At 38.8% G+C, this 11307-nt stretch overlaps 1 protein-coding gene across 2 annotated transcripts; it reads left to right on the forward strand.

Moving 5' to 3' along the window:
• The first annotated feature begins 375 nt into the window (after positions 1 to 375).
• Positions 376 to 10678, forward strand: cnih1 (cornichon family member 1). Of its 2 annotated transcripts, XM_088925247.1 has the most exons (6): positions 401 to 550; positions 2695 to 2763; positions 2994 to 3041; positions 7289 to 7401; positions 8313 to 8456; positions 8887 to 10677. In XM_088925247.1, exons 1-6 carry the CDS (start codon positions 470 to 472, stop codon positions 8912 to 8914), a joined length of 483 nt encoding a protein of 160 aa, XP_088781373.1. In that variant the 5' UTR covers positions 401 to 469; the 3' UTR covers positions 8915 to 10677. The 2 variants fall into 2 exon arrangements, with proteins under 2 accessions (XP_088781372.1, XP_088781373.1); XM_088925246.1 differs by lacking the exon at positions 2994 to 3041 and having other exon boundaries at positions 376 to 550; positions 8887 to 10678.
• The last annotated feature ends 629 nt before the right edge of the window (positions 10679 to 11307 follow it).

The following is an 11307-nucleotide window of genomic DNA, read 5'->3' on the forward strand; positions in this document are numbered from 1 at the left end:
ACCAAATGAAAGACGGGGGCCACGCAGTGACGTGGTGAAGGAGCCCCATGATCAAAAGCTCTTCCCATAAACATATCGGAAGTTCTGGGGGACGGTAACCCTATCCCTCCAGGAAAACGATTCAGTGCCGGTGGTACTGCAGGTGAATCCTGGAAAAACGACCCCACCACACAAAAAGAGAGACTCTGAGAGACGTGCACTTCTGCCTCTGCTGCGGATAGAGACCAAAAAAAAAAAATCTTCCTGAAACCCCTTGAAGGCGTCAGATTCACCGCCTGTGGCCTCAAACCGGCCGGGCGTGAAGCCGTGTCGCCCCGCTCCCTGACGCGTTAGAGCCGCGTCCTGCCCTGTGGAGTTGAAAGGCGAGGGCGGTCTGCGCATGCCCGTGTCTCGCCGCCTGCCTGCCTGCTTGCCTGTCGCCTCGCTCTTCTCTCGGGTCCCGGTCCCTCACACAGGAACGGAATAAAAGATGGCGTTCACGTTCGCGGCCTTTTGTTATATGTTAGCCTTGCTGCTAACCGCAGCTCTGATATTCTTCGCCATCTGGCACGTAAGTTGTTGTTGTGTGTTTTTTTTAACGGGCTCCTCTTGTTTCAGGCGGACAAGCGCCGCCGCGGATTATTTTGGCGTCGAGGTTGGCCGGGGGATCGGGATGCGCTGGAGCTGATCCGTCTCCACCCCGGAATGAATGGCCAGCACTGTCAAATGGTGTACAGTTGAGGGATTGCGCGTTTATTTACACGTTTGTCTACCAGTGTTGTGTAATCGTTAATTATGGCGCTTGCCGCGTATTCTGTACGTAAAGAGGCAGTAGTAAAACATTTTTTTAAAAAAATATTTGTGAGGCATCCAATGGCCTTCTGTTTGTGCTCCGGAGGGCTGTCGTTAAGTAGCCACTGCTGTCTTGGTCACACTGTGCCTTGGCCGGCTCCTAGTTGAATAACGTGTGCTTTGTATCGTTACGGGTTAATAAACGTCAAGATTGTTTTAACTGCTTAGGTGAAATTCAGTGTTACTATAGACACGCTAGGCTTGATGTCACTTCAGATAGGTTGCTCATTTTACTTTATTATTTTGACCTGTAATTCGTTGCTTTTTAAATAAAAAATCGAGCCCTGCAGCGTGTGTACGTTTTTTATTGCTAAACACTGTACTTTTATGTTATGTATTTTCTACCAGAGGAAGCTCACGGCTATTCGAGACCGCCAAGGCAAAATTAATCGATCACTTGTGCATCAATCGAGGCTCTCTCACTTTTATCGGCTGCACGGTTTTATTTTCTATAGTAACTTTATTTTCATTGTTTTTAAATACTGCTGTTTATGAAATAAGAATGCATTAAAGCCAATTATGGTAATACCGTAATTAATCTGTTGTTTTAATGGACTGTATGAATTTCGGCGTGCAGCTAACTCCTGCGCCTTTCCTGACTGATCAGACTGTCAATGACTATCGGAGAAAACTAGTAACTAGTGTTCAGTAATGCAGTGAAGGGTTCCTGCCTTTCGGGGAAAAGTGTTAAGACGCATTTTTTTAAGAACATACCAAGTTAAATGAGTGATATTCTTCATGGTTCTACATCTCCGCCAAGGAATGTACAGTAACTGTACTGTCTGTTAGATGCAGTTAAAGCGTGTGTGTGTATTTAAGTTTGTGAAGGCAAGTCAGAGACCACGCGTGTGTTGTCAGGGCCTGCTGCTGTCTCAAACAACTGGGAATGACACCTTCAACGGGGATTAGGATTAGTACAGTGAACATTCATAAAGTGACTGAATGTCTTTTGTCAAACCATTCTCAAGGTGCATATTACTGCAGTAACAGCAACGCTCAGAGGCTTAAAATTGGTTTTGAGAGCACTTGTTCTTAATTCTTGTGATGTATAGTGTGATGTAATGTATTTCATTGTTAAATATTTATCCTCTTGACTCCATTTTATGTGACAAATAGTTGTATCAATGACAGAACATTTTCATTTTCTCAAGTAATATATAGCTCTGGTATTATCATTTGAATAGTTCATGTATTTCTATCATTTTTAAATTGATTTATTATACGTCTTATAGTAGATATTTGCTGTACATTTAAAAAAATGTCATCAGTTTTTAAATCTCCTACATATTCCTAAATATACTTCTTAGGTGGCTTATAATATTGTCAAAATTGCAAATGAGAAAATGAAATTTATTTTCACAAAGAGTGGTAGAAGCCGGGAACAGTCCTTCTTTAGGATTCATGAAATGGGGTAAAGATTCATGATGAATAAGATAGTGAAAACAAAAAGAATTTTAAGCTAAAGGGGGAAGTGAAAGCTGCCTTGTAAAAGTAGCAGTTAGAACCTAGGGGTTTCTTGAAAATGGTTATTTTAACTGCCACTCTGCACAGGTGTTTATCGTTCTGCCAGCTAAGATAGCTGCTTGTGGTTTGAAATTGTCACTTGTGTGCCAGATTGTAGCATTGATCAGCATGGACCGTTAACACAGTAGTGCATTGCATTTTCTTTTGAGAGCCGGGGAGGGGGAAGAGAATACCTCCCTAAATGAGAATTTCAGGTTTCCTTGTTCTGATGAATGAAGCGTGGGTGGACAAGGATTATAAGAGAGAGTACATTCATTGTGATGGACTTCGCTTATACACTACATATATTATCATCCAGTTTTTTTATCCAGATCTTAACTCTTTGCTTTTTCTTTTCAGATAATCGCATTTGATGAGCTGAAGACTGACTACAAGAATCCGATAGACCAGTGTAATACGTTGAATCCTGTAAGTGTGCCCAGGCAGTGTAATTTTTTCTTTGCATGTTGATTTTCCTTTCTTTAGTATTTATCCTTCGCTAAGTTAATGTTCCTATTTTTACTGGTAGACTTGTCTTAATTTATGCACTGTTATTGCTTGTTATTCTGACTGTTATTAATCTACTTGTGATCTTGTCAGCTGTCGGGCACTAACATTTTTTTCAATCTGCTTTTTGCATTTTGTTTTACGGCACAAAGACAGTTGAAAAGGTCAAAAAGATTAAAAGAGTCAAAATTGCATTAAAGGTTTGTACCAATCTTTAGTTTAAATGCCCGTTCAGTATAATTTATTTTAAGTCTTCAGTCTGTCATTTGCACGGAAGAGTGTTTGCAACTGTTTTTTCAATTAACATCAGGAGAAGACAAATTTAGATTAGCTCTATTGTAAGTCCATTTTTAATTAAGGTATTCTTAATCAGGTCAGCAACACAAGTCATTATAACAAAAAGTGATGTAGACCTAGCTGTAAGCAAGGTTTTGATTTTGAAACTTTTGGTAGTCTACATTTTAATAGCATTTATTTATGATGCATCTATGTAGTATTAGACTAAGGAAAAGTTTTTGGTAGAAACTTATAGACCACATCAATCAACATTTCCTAGAAAAAAAGTAAAGCCAGCTCACAAGATATTAGAATAGAATTATTTACAAGGTCTGCTATTGTGATTTTCATGTTCCTGAGCAAGCACTTCCTGTAGAGATTCCAGAAAAAAGCAGGAGTTAACTGAAAAGACTTGCAAATGCTCAAGACTTGCATGGTTAAAAATGACCCCCTTTGTTTGCATACAGTACTGTAAGAATGCCAATGCCAATATAAATCAACAGAAGCATGTCACATTAAAGATTGGTTAAAAAAGGTCAAGTGAAGTCAGAACTAGCTCTAGTTCTCTAGTATGACTATTTTTGTTTAGCTTATATATACATGCACTTAGTTGCTAGCTAAGGCTATATGTTGCATCTGCATCACATTTAGTACAGTAATAGAGGGTTGTGTAACTGTGATGTGATTTGTTGTGGAAGCCTAAAATAAGTGTTGTAATAAAAGTTTTAGGATCCACGGGGTGGGTTTTAGTATTGGTGTAGGCTTTTGTCTGCAGATGTCTGGAGTCACATCTTTGTAATTTTCTATTTATAAAGCATAATTTCAATGAAATCATCTCAGGTAAAAGAACATTCTGACCAGGTATCGCAGCAAGGTTGTCCGGCACATTTAGAGCAACAGAGGATAAAATACCGACATTAAAAGAAACTGGGGTTTTTCAGAATCATGATGTATTTGCATTCAGATACCTGCACAAAAAATGTGAATTTACTTTTTTTTTTGAAGAGGACAGTAGAATCTTACAAAACAGCTTGCTTCCAGTTAGGAGAAAAATGCGTGTTGCACTAACTATTGCAGCAGTAGGAAAGAGATTATGGGAGGATAAGATGCAAGCAGGGGCCAAAAATAGTTTGTGAAACCCTTATTTTCTTTTAGTTCTGTGAAAACTTTCACAGAATCCTTCACAGAATGCAGATATGTATTAGGAAATATCTACATCCATATACAGTATACCCACCATACCCATCTTTTTTTTTGGGATTAGCTAGTCATATTTATATGAGATGTTGGATTTATGAGTGAAAATATTTTAACTTTTGGTTTAGAACTATGCAAAATTGAGGAAATTAAGTGCTTTCAAGATGATGGAGCAAATATTTCTTTGCACCTCATACATAAAACTGAAATATAGCTTTCTCTCTATAGTGCCCTTGGGATGTACACTCATTTTGTCCTCTGGAACTGTTGCACTGATGCAGAGTTTGCTCTTTATAAAATAAAACCCTTTATAATGCCACCCCTGCCAATTGCCAGTTTGAGTGCCCCTATGACAGGGATCTGATGGCCTATGCATTATAACAGATAGTTATTGGGATGATTTCAAGCTTCAGAGATGTGTTGAGTGTGTTCAGTGTTGAGATGAATTTTCATCTAGCACATACATGTTCACATTTACACATCGGTGTGAATAAAAGCACTTTGCATTATAAACGTAGGAGGATGTGCAAATGTTTGTAGACTTAGTAGCATATCATCTTTCTTTCAAATGCGACGCATTTTCCAGAAGAAATATGCTGTAAACATAGTTGTGCCATATTTATGGTTAAATTAATCCTCATAAAAAGCTTTTTATAAGCATTTTTTCATAAAGCTTTACTTTACCGACCCAGTTAACAATAACTAAAGGAAAAGGTCTAACATTTCAAGTAGAATAAGAATGAAGGGGGAATGTGCTAACCTGAATTTGGAGTTATGCATACATTGCATCCTAACAGCAGAACCCTGGATTACTTAATCTGGGATTTAGTTGTTAATACCAGATTTTATTGCTGCAGAGAATTTAAAGATTTTTGAAAGACTGAATAGGAGGGCTTGTAATCTATAGAGCCGAATCATTTACTTTGTATGCAGTGCTGTATTTATTGTTTTACAGATGTGAAGAGGCTTTACAAGTAGACTGCATGTTCACTATGAAACTGATTAATGTTGTCTTTTAGGAGATGAGTAACCCGTCCTTATCAACACTGAGAGTTTGATAGAGGTCTTTGAGTGCTGCTCACTCTTAAGTGACAGGCTGATATTTATAAGATCTAGGGCAATATTCTATATTGTCACTAGAATGTACATAGTCAATGCTGTATCATTAATTATAGACAGCTTTTGAACATAACAGTTATACAGCAGTGTTTAATCTATATCACGCAGGGGCTTATTTAAAGGAAACAGATGGCTGCAGAACTGTCTCACTTCACTGTGTTGTGTTCTTAAAGGGACACGTGACAGAGCACATGCAGAATGAAGATCTCCGACGTGGAATACTATAGTGAAATCAGCCATGTCAGTGTTTGCCAGCACGTGCTGTGCTATAGGCTTGTATTATCCAGAGAAGCGCCTATTGTAAAAATTACTGTGGACCTGAAGTATAAGGCAAAACAACCCTTGCTGCTAATTGTATTCTGTTGCCTACAAAAGCTGAAGTGAAAACGTAGCTCTTTTTGTGTGGGCGCTGATCAGAAATGAAAACTTTGTTGAAAGAATAGGCGGGTGCATTTGTGTGCAAGTTTGGTTTAGATTATATTACTATCCATAACGAATTTGTGTTCGAAGCACAGATGTTGTAGAGTATTGCATTCCTTTTTCATCCTGTTTCCCTGTGAATTACGTGTGACTCTCCTTGGCTGTATCTTACTCTTGTCGTGTGACTGGTTTCAGCAGTGTAGTAAAGGCCTGCTGACATTTCCCTTGCATTTTCCAATGGAGCTGCATCCAAGGATGTGGGTAACTCGGTGTCCAGCGCATGGCTTCCTTGTGGCAGGCACTGTCATCCGCCACCTTTGCCTTATCCCAGACTTTACACTGGCACTCAGTCTGATCAGGGAGATCAGTGCGGCACCGCTAACCCCCTGTACTACCTGTGCACTCCTCACTGGGGGGGTCAGTCCATGACGCGTGGTTTCATTTCATATGTGCCCCCCCCACCCCCCAACCCGGTTGTGAAAAGATTTGTGATATCTAGTTCATTGCTGGATAACGTTCATGAAGTTTTTTTTATTTAATAAGGAAAGATTGATAATACCTCCTTAGAGTTTAAAGGCTGATTTTTATATCTCCCATTTATGATTTTGTTAATAAATCAGCAATGTCAAATTATCATAAAAGATATGCTCGTAATAATATAAGGATGGTTTTTTGCTCCCCTGGGACGAGCACTACCTGTCTCAACAGGTGGAGGATCAGGAGTGTTAGTGTAATGTGCTGAGACCATGTAAGCAGTTGGCTTCATTGATTGTCATTGTGGGGTGGGTCTGAGAATGAATGTGGCATAAATGGGTCACATGGAAAGAATATGAACCTCTACCACTTTGAATTGTTTGCAGATATATTTACATAAAACCATAGAGCTTGAGAGAGAAATCTTTTGACAGTATCTTTAAGGAATATTGAGCATTGTACTTATATGGGTGAACAATTATAGCAAATTTTGTATGGTGCCTTAATTTTAGTTTACATTTTATACCATCACATCCATTTATTAGTTGTGCTCTGCATTAAGCCAACTGTCAGTTCTTAATGTTATTCTTTTTAAACTACTGCGTGGATATATATTTTTGACACTTTCCCACATATTTTGGTACATTTCCAGACCATATACTAAAATATTTCCTGCTTACTGTATCAGAAAAGCCCATTCTTTATGTAACACGGACATAGTTAGAGTGGACAAGCAGGACTGGGGGAAAGGGAAATGGGGGTTTCCTGTATTCCAGGAGCTTTCCCCAGTTATTAACTAAAAACTATTCCCTTGCCCTTTTCCCTGCTTGTTCCTACATGCCTGTCTCCAGCTGACTGTGAGAGTGCCTTGGGTCTCCTCCTTGTGCAGAGCTGTGGTGTTTGTTGTGTGTCCATGGGTACGGTACGAAACCCTACTAATGGGTTTGCTTGCTTGTTTCAGCTGGTACTTCCGGAGTACCTCATCCATGCTTTCTTCTGTGTCATGTTCCTCTGTGCGGCAGAGTGGCTGACGCTAGGACTCAACGTGCCCTTGTTGGCCTACCATGTGTGGAGGTAGGTTTCTCTCCAGGCTGGGTACTGGCTGGTTAAGTTAGCCTTATATTACCAATTAACAATTTCTTGAATACAGCTTACCTATAGCTACCTGGCAAGTTATTAGTTTTTAACCATAGGAGCATAAGGTGAGGTCTCAGTAAGGTGACAGATGAAAGTAGGCCATTATTCCCATTTAGCAGTTAATTGATCCTGGCATCTCATCCAGCTGTGTTTTGAAAGAAGCCAGGGTATCAGCTTCAATGACTTGGCTGGGTAGCTTGTTCCATACTCCCACAGCCCGTTGTATAAAGTAGTGCCTCCTTTCCTAATGAGAGGATCTCATCCAACGGTTCCTCGAAAAAAATAAGAGTATGACCTTCAACAATATGGCTGGGCCGCTTATTCCAGACTCCCACAACCCTTTGGGAGAGAGGTGCCTTCTGTTCTGGGTTTAAAAAATACTTCCACGTACTTTCTGTTTGCCACCTGTGGTTCATGTTTCACTGTTGATTCTGATGAGATCCACAGGATTGACTTTTTGTCAACGCCTTGGAGGATTTTGAATACTCATATCAAGTACTTGTTGTAGTCTTCTCTGTTTAAACTAATGATGTCATTTCTTTCGGCCCGTCACCATGACCATGGTGATCAAAATACCAAATCACTTGGTAAAATACCCTTATTTCATATATTTTCACAATAAAAACATATTTATAAAAGCCACTAATTTTATTTTAACTATGTACTTTAATTAGGTAGTATTTACTTGTTTTTCCCCGGTACCTTTAAATATATAGTTAATTTCCCCTTTTTCTAAAACACATAGTTTTTAAATGTGCATTGCATTATTCTGTGACCTGAAGGCTCACAGGCTGTAGACGTGAGCAGGGGAGGGGTGTTTCTGAACAGTGTTCTTCTCCTCTGACCAGGTACATGAGCCGGCCTGTGATGAGCGGTCCTGGGTTATATGACCCAACTACAATCATGAACGCGGATATCCTAGCATATTGCCAGAAAGAAGGCTGGTGCAAGCTAGCCTTCTACCTTCTATCCTTTTTCTACTATCTCTATGGGTAAGTCTGCGTGTTGGGGACTCCGAAAGCAATGTTCTGTGACCAGTGGAGTTTAGTGTATTGCAGCTCCCTTTGCTGTTTGGAATGTATACCACTATTCAGAATTCTGCTCCCAGACCTTGGTGCTTCCTAACACAAGTCAGATAGTGAAGTATGTTGGATAAAGAGAAAAACCTGGCTTTTTAGCTCCCTTTTGGCAGAATTTGCAAGTGTAGCTTGGATAGCTTGAGAGATGAATCTATCACATGGAACTGATATCCTAAAGCCAGGGAGCAGATTAAATAAAAATTTCAACAAAGTTTGCCAACTGCAAACATCTCCCGTCAGGGGCTTGTTAGTCCACACTGGTATCTCATAACACTAGTTTCATTTTTTTCCCAATTGGAATTGTGACACTGTTTCGTTTTAACACATTTTTGTTTTATTTCAGGATGATCTACGTACTGGTGAGCTCCTAAGCAGCAGTCGCTACTGTCAAGGGAGGGGGAATACTGCATGCAGGAAAACGAGCTACAGCTTACGAGCTGGGAGACTTACCGAAAGCAGAGACCTTTAGATTTTCTTCTGTGGAGTTTTAAAAAGAATGATGAATACTTGAGCCCCATTAAATCCTGAGTACCACTTTAAAAAATGTTATCCTTAAAAATGGTAGCTTCAACCTTATCCTTTTTATTACTACTACCTGCAGGGAAAACAGCCAGCTAAGCCAGGACGTTTCTTTTATTATTTGAAGGTGTTTGACTTAAATGGAAGTTTGAAACATTGCAGTCATTGATTTTTTTTTTCCTGTTATGGAATAAAAATTGTTGATCATTATTATACTTTGTTTACAGAACATCTTAGGACCTTTTTGTGCTATTTCATTAAACCAAATTTGTATTTGTAGATCAAATTTGCAGCTGTTGTCTGTCACAAAACTAATCACACTGAATTGACTGTATCGTAAAAGTTTAAGCCAAAAAAAACTCTGCACCGAGTTTGTGTGAAACTCGTGCAGCGTTTGTTTTTTAATATGTACTGCTTTGCAGTGAGTACTTTGGTGTCGAGGCGGATTTAGAAAAACCTTAGCACACAATGATCCTTTGGTTTAATTTTTTCTCCGGATAGTGCGTTTTGTTTAGTGAGAAGTTGTTAAGTCATTTTTAAGTAAACCCAGGTTTTCCAGTTTCACTTGGTGAAACTGCTTTATTCGATGAAAATTGTAACCTTATGAATTTAATGGTGCACTGTGAATTTTTACAAAAGACAATCAGTACTGATACCCGCAAGTGGCATTCAGCTAAGTTTCAATTGGTCATTATAATTCAAGTCTTCTAAGACACAATAGACTTTTTTACAGATGTTAGTAGTTACATAGTAGTAACTGTTTAGTTACATTTTCCTAAATCTCAGTTTATATAGTCTATCAAATCTCAGAATCCAAGACCAACCACCCATGAGTTCATCATATAGTTTCTTTAATCTTCAGTTGATAAAACAATCATATTATGCTTTCATCATGGTATGATACTGAATGGCCTTGGTCGGGTGTATGAGTCTGGTATTAAATATTGAATGGCCATTAATATAAGATGGGTGATGCAAATGAGACTGTGCAGGAAATGTGTTAATACTATCAAACATTCTGATCTCAAAAAACAGAATAGTGGGTCCCAAGCTGCATTATGGTGTAAGAAACTAGTTCCTAGTTTTTCTGAGCCAATGAATATACGTCTGCAGGGAGATACCACATTTGTAATGCATGTAAACAGTCCAGTAGCGTAGTGTTGTAAAAGGAGTCATGTATAAAATTTGTCACCTGCATGATTTCTATAGGAACCTAGGGCAAACTAAGAATGTGCTGGTTGTCTTTCTGTAAAAAAACAAGATATTCAAGTCAGTCATGTTGAGTTGATTGGACTTGCTTAAAAACTGCTTTGACACTCCTCGTATATTGCTTGTAAAAGATATTTAAGAGACAGTTTTGAATTGCTAGGATTTGTTAGAATTCTGCCTTTGCAGGGAAGTGTACTCTGATAGCACAAGATGATGTTGTTGGCAGTTTTGGAGTTCACAACAGGAGTGAATTACACAAGGTTCAGCCTTGGTGCAAAGTAATATCTTCCCTTAAACTTTTTTGCCATAAACATTGTGAAGTTTTCTTGCTGCCTGTAAACCTACCAACAAATAATTGAATATATTATAGTTAATGTAACTCAAATTTTATTAAATGTGAAAATAGATTATATGTTGTGTGACATTTACTTTTCTCCAGCTAAGATTTTTCCCAAAACTGTATTAATAAATCCATCCTATGAATTGTATGTGGGGGAAAAAAAGTCAATGCTAGTACTTGTTAAAATTACCTTTGGCTGCCCAAAAATATTTGGTATCCTCTTCTCCTTGAAAGTTAGTATTAAAATCTTAGACTAATTTGTACATAAGTGACCCTCCCCAGGATTAAGCTGACTTGTTATAATGGAGGGGGGTTTAATATTGGTCTTTCAAATCTCATTTACCATTATAAAGTCAATTCAAGGGTTTGTCTCCTTAGCTGCTGGCTAGTAGCAAGGAATAAACTGGTTAAACTTTGATAGGGTCAGATGATCACACCTCCCCAGGGGAAGAGCTGTTTATAACTGAAGGAGACACAGAAAACCTGCTGCATTTCAGACTCTTCAGACTGCATTTCAGAGCTGGAAACCTGTTGTGGACAAGACGGCAAGTTTCATTTCATCAATACATCGGGTTCCCACCCCATCAATCTGTTTTAAATACCCCACCTACTCAGCATCAACTATGTGCAAATGAAACAGACATGCAACTAAAATACGCAACACATTAAACTGAGTCAACGGCACATTTTAGTCCC

The sequence above is a fragment of the Atractosteus spatula genome, chromosome 9, assembly GCF_055471065.1.
Source record: "Atractosteus spatula isolate fAtrSpa1 chromosome 9, fAtrSpa1.hap1, whole genome shotgun sequence".
Classification (NCBI taxonomy): domain Eukaryota; kingdom Metazoa; phylum Chordata; class Actinopteri; order Semionotiformes; family Lepisosteidae; genus Atractosteus; species Atractosteus spatula.